Source organism: Camponotus vicinus, unplaced genomic scaffold (genome assembly GCF_025532165.1).
Source record: "Camponotus vicinus isolate PSW18456_S1 unplaced genomic scaffold, iyCamVici1.0 SCAF_4, whole genome shotgun sequence".
NCBI classification, from domain to species: Eukaryota; Metazoa; Arthropoda; class Insecta; order Hymenoptera; family Formicidae; genus Camponotus; species Camponotus vicinus.
In genome coordinates, this window is record NW_028141976.1 from 1,011,633 (window position 1) to 1,030,225 (window position 18,593).

Sequence of the window (18,593 nt, forward strand, 5' to 3'; positions counted from 1 at the left end):
CGAGAACGATAAATTACAAAAAAATAAGAAAAATAGTAGTAAATTTTAGATAAATATTACTAATTTATTTCTTTGAATCGCTCTTTGATACATGTACTTCACGTACATATATCAAGATACACTACATATGCAGAAATACATAAATAAAATACAGAAATGTAATACATAAAGATATTAATATATACAGGGTGTTTCCGGACATTTGCGACAAACTTAAAGGAATGATAGATCTCGATAAATAAAACAATTTGAACATTTATTGTAATAAAATAAACAAAATATAATTTAAAAAACGTATGATTCTTTTATTTTAATCTAACCACATTGAAATCAAACAGCATTCATCGCAGCCTGGCGCCTTAAGGAGGCATCGCCAGACACGGGTTGCTTAACAAAAATTTATCGAAATCTATCACCCCTTTAAATTTGTCGCAAATGTCCGAAAACACCCTGTATATATATATATATATATATATATATATATATATATATATATATATATGGAAAAATATATACATATACATACATACACACACACACACACACACACACACACACACACACACACACACACACACACACATATATATATAATGACATGTGTGTGCATAAATTCATGTATCAGGGCCATCCTCGTACGTATATGAAGACGAATATAAAATTCAGATGTCTAATATTTGTTTCACAAATATTATTCGAAAAACATATCGCACTTGCGTTTAACAAATATTATAAGTATTGGAATCAAACTAATGTTGGAATCAAACTAATGTTTCATCTAGATACAACAATTCAAACATTTATCATTTACTTATAATTCAAATATAACCAATAATTTCTAAAATTGAAGAAATAGAAATACATATCTAAGTAATTAGGCAAAAATTTTTTAATCTGAATAATAATTAAAATTATATATAAATACTTGAGTTCTTATATGAACATTTTAATTAAAGTTCTAATAGAATAACAACTTTTATCTATTAATAATAAAGAAATGATTAAAGAAAAATTTATTGTTAAATTGAGAATTTGTTATTAAATTGAGTATATTGAAAAGCAAATTTAATATTGATTATTATTTATATTCCTATTGTTTCAATTTTTGTCAAATATACTTGAATGCAGGTTATCGAAAAATTCAGTGAAAGTTTAATAACAGATTCAAAAATTTAATAACGAATATATAAATTTAAAAACTAATTGTAAAGGCAATATTATATAATCAGTTTTAAGAAATTGTGATTTTAATTTTTAACTTTAATTGTTCACGGTATAAATAAAAATATATTGATGTGATATTTTACGAGAATCTCTTCATCTATTATAAAATAATATTGTTAAATAAATACAAATCAGACAAATATGTTAGGTAGATTTAGACGGTGTATCAATATTTATATTTATACAATCACACGTCTTTTCGCAATCTGTCTTTCTTTTTTTCTATACACCAGCTTTTATTATTTCTACACTGTATCTTCAAAACATTCTTATTTAGTAGTTCGATCCGTGAAACATAACGAACTTCATGTCTCAAAAGAGGGGCTGGCAATGGAATTATTTTACGGAAATAAGTATGCATAATGTAATATGCGATATTTGTGATACAATTCTTAAGACTATACTACACAAAGAAACAGCTATGAAGATGCATCTGGACGCTGAGCATGATAAAATTTATACAAAAAATATCGAAAGTTCAAATTTGGATATATATTATTCTTATGATATTCCAAAGAGAACAGCAACATGCAAACAGTGCTATCTTCCATTCTATCCAATAACACACGAGATTTCGTCTCAAGTGACAAAACATTTAAATAAATTTCATGGCGTTCATAAAAGTAATTGGACGGATCTTAAAAAATGGATATGTAGACATATGAAGAATTGTAGACAAGATTACGTTACGAATTTTGAAGTGATGACAATAAAACGGTGCAAAACATGTAAGAGTTCAAATCCTATATCACATAACAACGGTATCAGCTGGGTAAAGCATTTGATCCAGCATGGCTTAGAAAACCTTCCTTTGGAAATCGCTCCTGTTCAAGAGTAAGAGAAATTGAATATTATATATATTGATTTAATTCTTTTTCTATTCATTTATATATCATAGATAAAATTATAAAATCCAGATATTTAGAAATTGTTTATTACAAAGATTTTGTATGTATGGATCAATATAGTTTAATGTTAAGTTGTTACGTCGAAATATCATAATATATACATATAAATTTAAAATTTAGTAACGATTAGATTCGTAATCGAGAGAGATAATTTGCTTTACATAAACATAAATTGTGAATAAATATGAAAATGTTTTAAATAATCGGGTAAAAATTTTTATATTTGTATATTGAAATTTTTGAGAATATTTATATAAATATATATATATACAGGGTGACCCATTTTAACTTAGGCAGCCAAATAACTCGAAAAATAAGCAAGATAGAGAAAAATGTTTTAGACAAAAGTTGTATGGTTTCGAGGGGGCCATAAGATGGTATCATTGGTTTGACCTTGAAGAGTCATTTGAAGGTCACGTGAAGGTCACTTCAATTTTTTATAAATGGAACATCCTATATATTTTTGTACATTCTTGTAGCTTATTTCGAGAGCTTTCCAAAACACTATAATTAAGTACATTTTCGTTAAGTACTTTTTGAGTTATGAGGCTTGAAATAATTTCTTAATTTTACATAAACCGTAAAATATCTTGTAAAATATTCATTTTTCGATTACCTTACCTTAATAGTTTTATGTACAAAATAATGAGAGGAATCAATTGGTGTAAAGAAAACACATAGTTGTTTCGAAGAAAAAATATGTAATTTGCAATTAACAATTCCATATTTTTTCTTAAAAACAACTATGTGTTTTCTTTACACCAATTGATTCCTCTCATTATTTTGTACATAAAAGTATTAAGGTAAGATAATCGAAAAATGAATATTTTACAAGATATTTTACGGTTTATGTAAAATTAAGAAATTATTTCAAGCCTCATAACTCAAAAAGTACTTAACGAAAATGTACTTAATTATAGTGTTTTGGAAAGCTCTCGAGATGAGCTACAAGAATGTACAAAAATATATAGGGTATTCCATTTAAAAAAATTGAAGTGACCTTCACGTGACCTTCAAATGACTCTTCAAGGTCAAACCAATGATACCATCTTATGGCCCCCTCGAAACCATACAACTTTTGTCTAAAACATTTTTCTCTATCTTGCTTATTTTTCGAGTTATTTGGCTGCCTAAGTTAAAATGGGTCACCCTGTATATATATATATATATATATATATATATATATAAAAGTTTTCGATGATATTTTGAGCTTGATAATATACATATATTGTACACATAATTGAAGATAGATATTGATTAATCCAGCAATTTTTATTTTTTTATTGCAGATTAGTAAATCGTTTCAGAAATTCTTCATTTCCTAAAAATGTTGAAAATGTATCTTTAACTGATCATCCGACGCCACCTTCTGATTCTAATGTTTTGTCTGGAAATCCTGATTACAATCCACTAAGTGCTTGTAAAAAATTCATAGGACTTTCTTTTGCCAAATATAAGTCTGCTGCTGTTCAATCCAGCTTCAAATCATCTACCAGTTCTGGTCTTGTCCATCATGACAGTGAAGAATCCAAAACAACAGAGGCAAATAAGGAATGTAATAAATGTGCAGACAATATTCCTTCAAATGACGATATTGAAAAGATGATCAATCGTATAGTCGATCAGTATAACGATTCAGTTCCTTTGGAAAACCAAGAGTAAGAGAAAGATGAATATTACTAAATTATCACTTTTAAATCAACTATACATATACACTTTTGTATACAATAAGAAGAATGTGCGTGTATCACGGAAATTAAAATAATACAATTTAGATATGTATAACACGTATTTACAAATATTTTTGACAAATAGTTTTGACAAATGTTTTGTATATATTCGAGTTAATTTTTAACTTTTATTGTTAGGTTGTTATTATATCAAAATATCATAATAGTTTAAATTATCATAACAGTTTATTTAATAAATTATCATAACATAATCAAAATATTATGACAGATTAACTTGAATATTCGATATTCTCAAAACAATTTCAAATCTAAATATAAAAATTCTTGAGCGATTGTTTAAAAAATGAAATAATAATTTTAAAACTTACAATAAAATAATTATTTTAAAAATTAATTAATCGCTTTTAAGAATTTTTATATTTGGATTTGGAATTGCTTTGAGAATATCGAATATTCATTTTCGATGATATTTTTATAAAAGTATTATATTAAAAAATAATGGTTGAAGGACTTGTTAATATATATTGCGCACATAAGTAAAGCTAGATTTTATAATAATGATGGTAAACATGTATAAAAAATAAGAAATATCATTGATTTATAAAATATAACAGTTAAAGTTTGTAAGATATTACAAGTTTATATAAGATAAGTTTATATTATACGACAAGAGTTTATATAAAATAAGTTTATATTATACGACAAGAGTTTATATAAGATATAACAGGTTTATAAGATATAATAAGTTAAAATTTGATAATTTTAACACTTTTTAATATTGTTTAAGAAAAGTGTAAAATTGTCAAACTTGTTATATCTTCTAAATCAATACTCTCTCCCACTTAATTTTTGCGGAGAATTACTCGAGATAATCTCCTCTATAACATCTAAGCGGCGATAAAATCAGTGATGTGTAACCATTTATGCATTTTTACCGTACTAATTAATCCAGAAATTTATATTTTATATTCTGTGAAAATTAATAAGTAATTCAAATAATTTTTCAATTTTTAATAGACAAGATAAAGATACTTTACCAAGTAACTACCAGCAGGTACTTGACGATCTGGATCTATTCTTTAAAACTTATTTTGAGGATCATCAGAACGTTTCCGAACTTACAAATTCTCCTGAAATATCTAGTTTAGATATCGCTACTGCTCCATCAACGAGTTCGTAAGTAATTTTTCAACTTCTAATAGATGAATACTAAAGATACTGAATCAAGCAGCAGATCTAATCCCAGCAATATTCTTCTTGTAGCAGCTGTCAAGAACGTCCCAGTAAACGAAGAAAATTCGATTCTGAGTCTATTGAAGAAGATGATTAGTGATACTGCTACATCAAGTAACACCGCAAAATCGCTCCAACAGCCGAATGCGATGTCTAGATCTGGTTCTGATAATTCATCTGTAATCCAGGTTCTTGATGTTCTCTTACTGTTCTCTTATCTTTGCAGATCATTTTAATGAATACAATGAAAACAATAAAAACAATTCTTAACATAATTCAAGCAGAGAAGCAGAGATTCAAAATTTTGAACGAGATATTAATGATACCTACATACATACGATATCTATATAAACTACATGTATTAATTATTAGTTTATGACATCGTTACATGCATTAGTTAACTTTAAATTCTGATTTTAATTAGATTATTGACTTTGCTAAAATTATTACATTACACATTAAATTGCTTTCATGAATTTTTGATGCTTTGTGTAAAACATAAATTTGGTAAAACGTTATAGGAAAAATTAAGTGAGAAAATTAATGCGAGTAATTATGATAAGTAATTATTTGTTCATTTTTTTGTAACATTAATATGGCGGTGTTAGCGTTTTTTCGGTCAATTTTACTTATTGTTCTTTCTACTTTTTTTATCTCATAATATTTAGTGTGATCGCAGAAAGTGACGTGAAAATATTCGAATTTAAAGTAGTATTAATTATAAAGCATATGAGACTTTTATTGCAGTATACATTGTTTACAGAGGTATTATTAATATGAATATTAATATTAAAAGTAATACAAAAATGGAATACGAATATCAACAGTATACATATATATGAATACACACATACATACATATATATATATATATACTCTTTATATATATATATATATATATATATATATATATGTATTTATATATATTTATAAATTTATATTGTTATATATATATGTGTGTGTGTGTGTGTGTGTGTGTGTGTGTGTGTGTGTGTGTATTATATATATATATATATATATATATATATATACACATATAATATAATCTAAAATAGAATGATATGTATGAATACATGCAATTAATTTATATGCTCCATTTTAGTGTTACTTTTCATTTTGCAATCATAATTATAATTATAATTATAATCGTAATTATCGTCCATATATCCAATGGCTACACCGACGTCTGCACCTTCCATTTGACTCGAGTCCTCCGAATCGGACAATCCAAAAACCATGTATTCATATTCGACTAAAAATAATTAAAATTTGTTCCCACATAATATATTAATAATTTTCTTTAAGTAATAACACCGATGTATAATTTACATTAATATACGTGCCGACTCGATCTATCTCGTTAAATGATAATCTGCGGGCCGAAGATTTTTTAGGCAACTTGATATCGCTTATAAAGGTGAACGCATTCGGAAAAGATTACGTTTGCTTGATAATTTTTCATCAATGATGGCGGTATTGAGTCCATCGGGTTCCATAATAATGGCACCATAATTCGATTTAGTTTTTACGTCAAAAATACTCAATTTATCTATGTTAAAAACCATCATATTACTCGACAGTTCTAATATGACGTATATGTTATTGTATATGCTCTAAGAGAATCTATGCTAAAAAGTAGAAAAAAATGTTCTTTCTACGTTTTAAGATACAAGCTTTGAATACAATAATTATCAAAAAAATGTGTATTTTAATAGATTTTTAAAAATTATAATATTCTCTATTATTTCTCTCCTAGTATTCGTATTCATCGGGTACATTGTCGCCCTTGCTAGATGGTTGCGGACCAAGATCGACTCAGAAATGTGTATCTACATCTTGCCCATCGTAGATGAATTGTGATATGCTGTTGTTTTCAAATCCAAAATCACAATGGATTCTGACGAGACACTGTCAGATCTTTTCGACAACTGTGACATTTTTTGAGGCGTGGGTGGATCAAATTTTATATATATATATATATATATATATATATATATATATATATATATATATATATATATGAAATATAATATCTGATAACATATTTTATGACGTGAGTCTATTACTGATGAGATGATAATTTTCTTAACATGTTGTGCATGTATTACCAAAAATATTTAAACAGATATTATGTTTCTGTATATGTTTTGAATTTGTTGACATTCATTGATTGGATATATATATATATATATATATATATATATATATATATATATCCAATATATATATATACATATAATGAAAATAATATAAAATTGTAATCTGAAATATAATGACATTATTAAATAAATGTGATAATATATATTTTAAATTTATAGTTATTACACAAAAGACAAACAGAAATTTATTGTCATATTTAACTTCTTTATCATATTTTCTTTTATTAATTTGATGATTCATGCTTTCAAAGAATTAATCTTTACTTTGTAATTCATAACTATTCGCGAGAATTGAACATTTTTAATATGAACATCAATTGTGTAATATTTGCAATTAATTATAATTCTTTGTTACAAATGTTTCATCAATTGAATTATTGATTCACAACACAGATTAACAACTAATTATAAAAATTAAGGCACGTTAAGATTTAAACTCTTTATATCCATATTTACAGTTTTACATAAAATTATTTATCTTTAATTATCCTTTTCCTTTTCTTTTACAAGTTTCTGTATTCTTCGTATGTTTTTCGTTAGAACAAATTATTTCTTTTGTATTCATTAATGTACGATTTATGATAAAAAGCGAATATCGGGAATACAGAGAAGATCTATCAGCTGTGTGTACGTAAGAATTCACACTTAAAGACGATAGGAAGTAAGATGTAGTATTTGTAATGCCCTTTGATTGAAAAAAAATATATACATTTAAAAAATACATAAAAGTTTAACATGTGTATGATAGTAATATCTTACAAGAAAATCAAAGATAACAATATGAGATATTATTAAATAATAATAATAAGACAATAAGATGCACTATTGCTGATGACAGAGAGAGAGAGAGAGAGAGAGAGAGAGGGAGGCAAAACTTAATAAAAAATTTTTATATGTGAGTTTTATATAACGATAAACTGTTTAATGAGGTACGTTATTAAACGCGCCAACATTTTTCATTTAATCAAGAAGTATGAACATGTGACAAAAATAATAATAAATCTATATGGATAAATCAATATTATAAAAAGACACAGTATAAAACTTATATATAGTAACATTTTCCAAAGAAATAATTCTTTCAACATAATAAAACATTTGATTGGTCCTCATTAAAACAATGTACTTGCTAAGATCAGGCCGAGAACGGTAAATTACAAAAAAATAAGAAAAATTGCAGTAAATTTTAGATAAATATTACTAATTTATTTCTTTGAATCGCTCTTTGATACATGTACTTCACGTACATATATCAAGATACACTACATATGCAGAAATACATAAATAAAATACAGAAATGTAATACATATAGATATTAATATATACAGGGTGTTTCCGGACATTTGCGATAAACTTAAAGGAGTGATAGATCTCAATAAATGAAACAATTTGAACATTTATTGTAATAAAATAAACAAAATATAATTTAAAAAACGTATGATATTTTTATTTTTATCTAACCACATTGAAATCAAATAGCATTCATCGCAGCCTGGCGCCTTAAGGAGGCATCGCCAGACACGAGTTGCTTAACAAAAATTTATCGAAATCTATCACACCTTTAAATTTGTCGCAAATGTCCGGAAACACCCTGTGTATATATATATATGGAAAAAATAAATACATATACATACATACATACATATATACATATAATGATATGTGTGTGCATGTAAATCCATGTATCAGGGCCATCCTCGTATGTATATGAAGACGAATATAAAATTCAGATGTCTAATATTTGTTTCACAAATATTATTCGAAAAACATATCGCACTTGCGTTTAACAAATATTATAAGTATTGGAATCAAACTAATGTTTCATCTAGATACAACAATTCAAAAATTTATCATTTATTTATAATTCAAATATAACCAATAATTTCTAAAATTGAAAAAATAGAAATAAATATCTAAGTAATTAGGTAAAAATTTTTTAATCTGAATAATAATTAAAATTATATATAAATACTTGAGTTCTTATGAATATTTTAATTAAAATTCTAATAAAATAACAACTTTCATCTATTAATAATAAAGAATCTATTAATAATAAAGAATCTATTAATAATAAAGAAATGACTAAAGAAAAATTTATTGTTAAATTGAGAATTTATTATTAAATTTAGTATATTGAAAAGAAAATTTAATATTGATTACTATTTATATTCCTATTGTTTTAATTTTTGTCAAATATACTTGAATGCAGGTTATCGAAAATTTCAGTGAAAGTTTAATAACAGATTCAAAAATTTAATAACGAATATATAAATTTAATTGGAAAGGCAATATTATATAATCGGTTTTAAGAAATTGTGATTGTAATTTTTAACTTTAATTGTCCACAGTATAAATAAAAATATATCGATGTGATATTTTAGGAGAATCTCTTCATCTATTATAAAATAATATTGTTAAATAAATACAAATCAGACAAATATGTTAGCTAGATTTAGACGGTGTATCAATATTTATATTTATATAATCACACGTCTTTTCGCAATCTGTCTTTCACTTTTTCTATACACCAGCTTTTATTATTTCTATACTGTATCTTCAAAACATTCTTATTTAGTAGTTCGATCTGTGAAACATAACGAACATCATGTCTGAAAAGAGGGGCTGGCAATGGAATTATTTTACGGAAATAAGTATGCATAACGTAATATGTGATATTTGTGATACAATTCTTAAGACTACCCTACACAAAGAAAGAGCATTGAAGATTCATCTGGACGCTGAGCATGATAAAATTTATACAAAAAATATCGAAAGTTCAAATTTGGATATATATTATTCTTATGATATTTCAAAGAGAACAGCAACATGCAAACGGTGCGAACTTCCATTCTATCCAATGACACACAGGATTTCGTCTCAAATGACAGACCATTTAAATAAATTTCATGACGTTCGTAAAGATAATTGGACGGATCTTATAAAATGGATATGTAGACATATGAACAATTGTAGACAAGATTACGTTAGGAATTATGAAGTGATGACAATAATGCGGTGCCAAACATGTAGGAGTTCAAATCCTTTATCACATAACAACGGTATCAGCTGGGTAAAGCATTTGATCCAGCATGGCTTAGAATACCTTCCTTTGGAAATCGCTCCTGTTCAAGAGTAAGAGAAATTGAATATTATATATATTGATTTAATTCTTTTTTTATTCATTTATATATCATAGATAAAATTATAAAATCCAGATATTTAGAAATTGTTTATTACAAAGATTTTGTATGTTTGGATCAATATAGTTTATTGTTAAGTTGTTATGTCGAAATATCATAATATATACATATACACTTAAAATTTAGTAAAATCTCTCGATTAGTTTCGTAATTGAGAAAGATAATTTGCTTTACATAAACATAAATTGTGAATAAATATGAAAATGTTTTAAATAATCGGGTAAAAATTTTTATATTTGTATATTTAAATTTTTGAATATATATATATATATATATATATATATATAATTTATATATAATATATATATAATTTATATATATATATATATATATATATATAAAAGTTTTCGATGTTATTTTGAGCTTGATAATATACATATATTGTACACATAATTGAAGATAGATATGAGATTGATTAATCCAGCAATTTTTATTTTTTTATTGCAGATTAGTATATCGTTTCAGAAATTTTTCATTTCCTAAAAATGTTGAAAATGTATCTTTAACTGGTCATCCGACGCCACCTTCTGATTCTAATGTTTTGTCTGGAAATCCTGATTACAATCCACTAAGTGCTTGTAAAAAATTCATAGGACTTTCTTTTGCCAAATATAAGTCTGCTGTTGTTCAATCCAGCTTCAAATCATCTACCAGTTCTGGTCTTGTCCATCATGACAGTGACGAATCCAAAACAACAGAGGCAAATAAGGAATGTAATAAATGTGCAGACAATATTCCTTCAAATGACGATATTGAAAAGATGATCAATCGTATAGTCGATCAGTATAACGATTCAGTTCCTTTGGAAAACCAAGAGTAAGAGAAAGATGAATATTACTAAATTATCACTTTTAACTCAACTATACATATACACTTTTGTATACAATAAGAAGAATGTGCGTGTATCACGGAAGTTAAAATTATAAAATTTAGATATGTATAACACGTATTTACAAATATTTTTGACAAATAGTTTTGACAAATATTTTGTATATATTCGAGTTAATTTTTAACTTTTATTGTTAGGTTGTTATTATATCAAAATATCATAATAGTTTAAATTATCATAACAGTTTATTTAATAAATTATCATAACATAATCAAAATATTATGACAGATTAACTTGAATATTCGATATTCTCAAAACAATTTCAAATCTAAATATAAAAATTCTTGAGCGATTGTTTAAAAAATGAAATAATAATTTTAAAACTTACAATAAAATAATTATTTTAAAAATTAATTAATCGCTTTTAAGAATTTTTATATTTGGATTTGGAATTGCTTTGAGAATATCGAATATTCATTTTCGATGATATTTTTATAAAAGTATTATATTAAAAAATAATGGTTGAAGGACTTGTTAATATATATTGCGCACATAAGTAAAGCTAGATTTTATAATAATGATGGTAAAAATGTATAAAAAATAAGAAATATCATTGATTTATAAAATATAACAGTTAAAGTTTGTAAGATATAACAAGTTTATATAAGATAAGTTTATATTATACGACAAGAGTTTATAAGACCTGTTATATAAGATATAACAGGTTTATAAGATATAATAAGTTAAAATTTGATAATTTTAACACATTTTAATATTGTTTAAGAAAAGTGTTAAAATTGTCAAACTTGTTATATCTTCTAAATCAATACTCTCTCCCACTTAATTTTTGCGGAGAATTACTCGAGATAATCTCCTCTATAACATCTAAGCGGCGATAAAATCAGTGATGTGTAACCATTTATGCATTTTTAGCGTACTAATTAATCCAGAAATTTTTATTTTATATTCTGTGTAAATTAATAAATAATTCAAATAAGTTTTCAATTTTTAATAGACAAGATAAAGATACTTTACCAAGTAACTACCAGCAGGTACTTGACGATCTGGATCTATTCTTTGAAACTTATTTTGAGGATCATCAGAACGTTTCCGAACTTACAAATTCTCCTGAAATATCTAGTTTAGATATCGCTACTGCTCCATCAACGAGCTCGTAAGTAATTTTTCAACTTCTAATAGATGAATACTAAAGATACTGAATCAAGCAGCAGATCTAATCCCAGCAATATTCTTCTTGTAGCAGCTGTCAAGAACGTCCCAGTAAACGAAGAAAATTCGATTCTGAGTCTATTGAAGAAGATGATTAGTGATACTGCCACATCAAGTAACACCGCAAGATCGCTCCAACAGCCGAATGCGATGTCTAGATCTGATTCTGATAATTCATCTGTAATCCAGGTTCTTGACGTTCTCTTACTGTTCTCTTATCTTTGCAGATCATTTTAATGAATACAATGAAAACAATAAAAACAATTCTTAACATAATTCAAGCAGAGAAGCAAAGATTCAAAATTTTGAACGAGATATTAATTATACCTACATACATACGATATCTATATACACTACATGTATTAATTATTAGTTTATGACATCGTTACATGTATTAGTTAACTTTAAATTCTGATTTTAATTAGATTATTGACTTTGCTAAAATTATTACATTACACATTAAATTGCTTTCATGAATTTTTGATGCTTTGTGTAAAACATAAATTTGGTAAAATGTTATAGGAAAAATTAAGTGAGGAAATTAATGCGAGTAATTATGATAAGTAATTATTTGTTCATTTTTTTGTAACATTAATATGGCGGTGTTAGCGTTTTTTCGGTCAATTTTACTTATTGTTCTTTCTACTTTTTTTATCTCATAATATTTAGTGTGATCGCAGAAAGCGACGTGAAAATATTCGAATTTAAAGTAGTATTAATTATAAAGCATATGAGACTTTTATTGCAGTGTACATTGTTTACAGAGGTATTATTAATATGAATATTAATATTAAAGGTAATACAAAAATGGAATACGAATATCAACAGTATACATATATATGAATACACACATACATATATATATATACATACATATATATATATACATACATATATATATATATATATATATATATATATATATATATATACATACATACATACATACATATATATATATATATATATATATATATATATATATACATACATACATACATACATACCTACATACATACATACATACATACATACATATATATATATATATATATATATATATATATATATACTCTTTATATATATATATATATATATATATATATATATATATATGTATTTATATATATTTATAAATTTATATATATATATATATATATATATATATATATATATATATATAATATGTATGTTTGTGTATATATATATATATATATATATATATATATATACATATATAATATAATCTAAAATGGAATGATATTTATGAATACATGCAATTAATTTATATGCTCCATTTTAGTGTTACTTTTAATTTTGCAATCATAATTAAATTATAATTATAATCGTAATTATAATCATAATAATTATAATTATAATATTAATTTTAGAAACATGTTTATAATTTTAAAAAGTTTTAGAAACTTAATTATAATGATAACTTTAGAAACAATAAAAAGTGCATGGGGAAATATATGCCAAAATAAATAAACATATGATGCATTAATTTTAATAAAAATAATGTAACATTAACACGTTTTCATTAATGAAACAGTGATCTTAAATAATAATGTTTAATGAATGGTAAAATCTCATTGTAATGGATATTTAAGATTTATTTTACGCATTCCTTTTCTCTGTCAATTTGATGATTATTTACATTACATTTACATTCAGTTTTTAATACAAAACCATTTCTTAATCTCTCTAAAGATATTCTAAAGTAACAATATCTTTAATATTCATATTTAATATATGTAATCGAAGCGTTTCTTTAATTAAAGTTGTTTCTTTCTTTCTTTCCATTTTGATTACTTTTATAACTTACCATTAAAGCAAATACGACATAAATTGCGTATGCATATATAATTGCATATTAATACATACAATATTATCTTTCATATTGTGTTATATTCACGACATCCTATTTAATAAGCAGAATAAAAGAATATTGCAACAATTTAATGAGTTTTTCTTCCACGTTTTTACTCACTTGTTCTTCAATTTGTTATTATATTATTATATTTTATTAATTATACAATTATTAATTATACATTTTATTATATTTTATTAATTATACAAATTTTTATAACGAACGCAACTTATTGTAGGAACTACTAATATAACTCAATATAAATAATACTATTAATATAACTCAAGAAAAATAATACATGGTGATTTTTATCATCTTTACATTGTATTATCGCGATGTACATGCTAATTTGGTATAAGTTGTAAAACTAGCGAATTTTGATTCTATGTATCTTTTTGTAAGTTGCAAGAAGTTTTCGACATAATATATCTTCCTTATATTATATTTAACTTTATCATAGATGAGAAAACACAATCACTGCACATAAGTTATCATAACTTACGTGCAGTCGCACTATTCCTTGTGTAAGTATCGATTACGTGAATCTTCCATCCCATGTTTGGATGAGTAAACAAGTTGTAATAAATCAGCTCGGGTCGCGATGAATTCGGACTCACTGTTAAAATCTCACCGTCTCTTACGAATACAGTCATTTATATAAGCAAGATTCATTTTATGGTAATAAAAACACGAGTATTTCGAAAGTTTAGTCAGTTTAAATTTGTGTGACATGAGATAAAAGTTCGAAATGACGTTCGATAAATCGGATTTATTCGAGAAACAGTCTTTATTTGGCTCGCAGATTTGCATGCAGAGTTCTATTGAATTTTTTAAATGACGGAAAAGAATCATTCAATCTTCTATCTCGATCGTTATGCTTATCGAAACAAAATAACTTGCCTTATTTGCTATTTCTACACTATTCATATAACAAACAGTGTCTATTGCGGTATAAGAGGGAGAGTGAATGAATCTACCAACCCCCGCGGTCGGTCGCGGTCAGCCTGTTCTAGTAAATTCAATTCCAGCTAACACCCTAATCTTACTTTGCGCAAGATCGCTGAGCGTATCGTATCCTCCGTGAGGATCATCGGTTATTATTAAAGGATGGTACACGTTTGCGCTGTGCGGATTATTTCCGCCGTAAACACGAAAGCTGTACGTTAATCCGCGTCGTAAGTGCAACTCGGGTATCAGCGCACCTTCGATGTACCAGGCAAGATTTACCGATGGTTTTCCTGTAAATATAAACATTATTAATTTAATGTATTGTAAAACAATCTAAGTACGAGTCTAAATAGATCAGGAAATTTATACCCGTGGTTTCCAGAAATCCTTTTCCTTCTCCAGAGGGTCCAATAGTTGCTCGGAAAGTTCAAACGCTTCTGTCAATTATTTCTGTTTTTTCCAAGGTTCTCTAAAAAGAGAATGAGAAACGTGATTAAAATAAAAAAATCGCAATTCGATTATAAAATAAAGAAACGTTTTAAATTCTTCGCACTTCCGAGAGAGTTTGCTGCTGATCTCTGTAAAATTAATGATCGCATGTATTGTCTGCTTCTTTAAGATTTAATTCGAGTACTACGTATTCGCTTCTTGGATACAAATCGTGAAAGCTTGGTTCGTTATTAATTTTATCGAGTCTGCCCAATGCCCAAATCACATATACCGGTTTAATCCATGGGAAAATCTTTGTCTTTAGGATCAGCTATAAAAATAAAATTATATATTACAACATGTTTGTATGTGAGAAATGTGCTAGCTCTCGTATAACTCACATGAAATAAGCCTATATGTGATGACGTTGATTCCGTTCTCTCTTACCGCGGTGTAACGCTGATTGTTATTCAAACTGCCAAAAAGCTCGTCTCTACAAACGCGTTTGTACTGGTCGAGAATTTTCCCACACTGAAATCATTCAGATATTTATATTGTCTATCGTTACTTTTTCTTTTTTTCATAGAATCACATTAAACAATTTTCCGCACTGGCGCCTTTGCTGTAATATTGTAGTCCGTAACATATCTACGGGTATCGTCCATATATCCAATGGCTACACCGACGTCTGCACCTTCCATTTGACTCGAGTCCTCCGAATCGGACAATCCAAAAACCATGTATTCATATTCGACTAAAAACGTAAAAATAATTAAAATTTGTTCCCACATAATATATTAATAATTTTCTTTAAGTAATAACACCGATGTATAATTTACATTAATATACGTGCCGACTCGATCTATCTCGTTAAATGATAATCTGCGGGCCGAAGATTTTTCAGGCAACTTGATATCGCTTATAAAGGTGAACGCATTCGGAAAAGATTACGTTTGCTTGATAATTTTTCATCAATGATGGCGGTATTGAGTCCATCGGGTTCCATAATAATGGCACCATAATTCGATTTAGTTTTTACGTCAAAAATACTCAATTTATCTATGTTAAAAACCATCATATTACTCGACAGTTCTAATATGACGTATATGTTATTGTATATGCTCTAAGAGAATCTATGCTAAAAAGTAGAAAAAAATGCTTTTTCTACGTATTAGGATACAGGCTTTGAATACAATAATTATCAAAAAAAATGTGTATTTTAATAGATTTTTAGATACTATAATATTCTCTATTACTTCTCTCCTAGTATTCGTATTCATCGGGTACATTGTCACCCTTGCTAGATGGTTGCGGACCAAGATCGACTCAGAAATATGTATCTACATGTTGCCCATCGTAGATGAATTGTGATATGCTGATTGTTTTCAAATCCAAAATCACAATGGATATATATATATATATATATATATATATATGAAATATAATATCTGATAACATATTTTATGACATGAGTCTATTACTGATGGGATGATAATTTTCTTAACATGTTGCTCATGTATTACCAAAAATATTTAAACAGATATTATATTTCAGTATATGTTTTGAATTTATTGACATGCATTGATTGGATATATATATATATATATATATATATATATATATATATATATATATATATATAATGAAAATAATATAAAATTGTTGTAATCTGAAATAAAATGACATTATTAAATAAATGTGATAATATATATTTTAAATTATTACAATTATTTATAATTATTACAAAGGACAGAAATTTATTGTCATATTTAACTTCTTTATCATGTTTTTTTTATTAATTTGATGATTCATGCTTTAAAAGAATTAATCTTTACTTTGTAATTCAAAACTATTCGCGAGAATTGAACATTTTTAATATGAACATCAATTGTGTAATATTTGCAATTAATTATAATTCTTTGTTACAAATGTTTCATCAATTGAATTATTGATTCACATCACAGATTAACAACAATTATAAAAATTAAGACACGTTAAGATTTAAACTCTTTATATCCATATTTACATTTTTACATAAAATTATTCATCTTTAATTATCCTATTCCTTTTCTTTTACAAGTTTCTGTATTCTTCGTATGTTATTCGTTAGAACAAATTATTTCTTTTGTATTCATTAATGTACGATTTATGATAGAAAATGAATATCGGGAATACAGAGAAGATCTATCAGCTGTGTGTACGTAAGAATTCACACTTAAAGACGATAGGAAGTAAGATGTAGTATTTGTAATGCCCTTTGATTGAAAAAAAATATATACATTTAAAAAATACATAAAAGTTTAACATGTGCATGATAATAATATCTCACAAGAAAATCAGACATAACAAAATGAGATAATATTAAATAATAATAATAAGACAATAAGATGCAATTTTTATATGTGAGTTATATATAACGATCAACTGTTTAATGAGGTACGTTATTAAACGCGCCAACATTTTTCATTTAATCAAGAAGTATGAACATGTGACAAATATAATAATAAATCTATATGGATAAATCAATATTATAAAAAGACACCGTATAAAACTTATATATAGTAACATTTTCCTAAGAAATAATTCTTTCAACATAATAAAACATTCGATTGGTCCTCATTAAAACAATGTACTTGCTAAGATCAGGCCAAGAACGGTAAATTACACGAAAATAAGAAAAATAGTAGTAAATTTTAGATAAATATTACTAATTTATGTGTTAAATCGTTCTTTGATACATGTACTTCACATACACATACATATATCAAGATACACTACATATGCAGAAATACATAAATAAAATGCAGAAATGTAATACATAAAAATATTAATATATACAGGGTGTTTCCGGACATTTGCGACAAACTTA

The 18,593-nt window shown here is 25.8% G+C and overlaps 2 protein-coding genes and 1 pseudogene across 3 annotated transcripts; 2 read left to right on the forward strand and 1 right to left on the reverse strand.

The window, feature by feature from the left end:
- The first annotated feature begins 1,491 nt into the window (after nt 1–1,491).
- On the forward strand, nt 1,492–7,176 carry LOC145970231 (uncharacterized). Its single transcript, XM_083096797.1, has 5 exons — nt 1,492–2,058; nt 3,422–3,790; nt 4,841–4,999; nt 5,087–5,244; nt 6,813–7,176. Exons 1-4 carry the CDS (start codon nt 1,532–1,534, stop codon nt 5,151–5,153), a joined length of 1,122 nt encoding a protein of 373 aa, XP_082952923.1. The 5' UTR covers nt 1,492–1,531; the 3' UTR covers nt 5,154–5,244; nt 6,813–7,176.
- Nucleotides 7,177–9,771: 2,595 nt separating this feature from the next.
- Nucleotides 9,772–12,781, forward strand: LOC145970970 (uncharacterized). 2 transcript variants are annotated; one of them, XM_083098079.1, is made up of 4 exons: nt 9,772–10,347; nt 10,863–11,231; nt 12,260–12,418; nt 12,509–12,781. In XM_083098079.1, the coding sequence occupies exons 1-4, from the start codon at nt 9,821–9,823 to the stop codon at nt 12,570–12,572; spliced, it is 1,119 nt and encodes a 372-aa protein (XP_082954205.1). In that variant the 5' UTR covers nt 9,772–9,820; the 3' UTR covers nt 12,573–12,781. The 2 variants fall into 2 exon arrangements, with proteins under 2 accessions (XP_082954205.1, XP_082954204.1); XM_083098078.1 differs by having other exon boundaries at nt 12,506–12,778.
- Nucleotides 12,629–17,182, reverse strand: LOC145969825 (protein Skeletor, isoforms B/C-like; annotated as a pseudogene).
- Nucleotides 17,183–18,593: the final 1,411 nt, after the last annotated feature.

Bases quoted from the DNA above. Each gene is read 5' to 3' on its own strand.
- LOC145970231 (XM_083096797.1), top strand. From the start codon at position 1,532: ATGTCTCAAAAGAGGGGCTGGCAATGGAATTATTTTACGGAAATAAGT. The intron at 2,059-3,421 runs GTAAGAGAAATT...TTTTTATTGCAG, and splicing joins GAAATCGCTCCTGTTCAAGA to ATTAGTAAATCGTTTCAGAA. The intron at 5,000-5,086 runs GTAAGTAATTTT...TTCTTCTTGTAG, and splicing joins ACTGCTCCATCAACGAGTTC to CAGCTGTCAAGAACGTCCCA.
- LOC145970970 (XM_083098078.1), top strand. From the start codon at position 9,821: ATGTCTGAAAAGAGGGGCTGGCAATGGAATTATTTTACGGAAATAAGT. The intron at 10,348-10,862 runs GTAAGAGAAATT...TTTTTATTGCAG, and splicing joins GAAATCGCTCCTGTTCAAGA to ATTAGTATATCGTTTCAGAA. The intron at 12,419-12,505 runs GTAAGTAATTTT...TTCTTCTTGTAG, and splicing joins ACTGCTCCATCAACGAGCTC to CAGCTGTCAAGAACGTCCCA.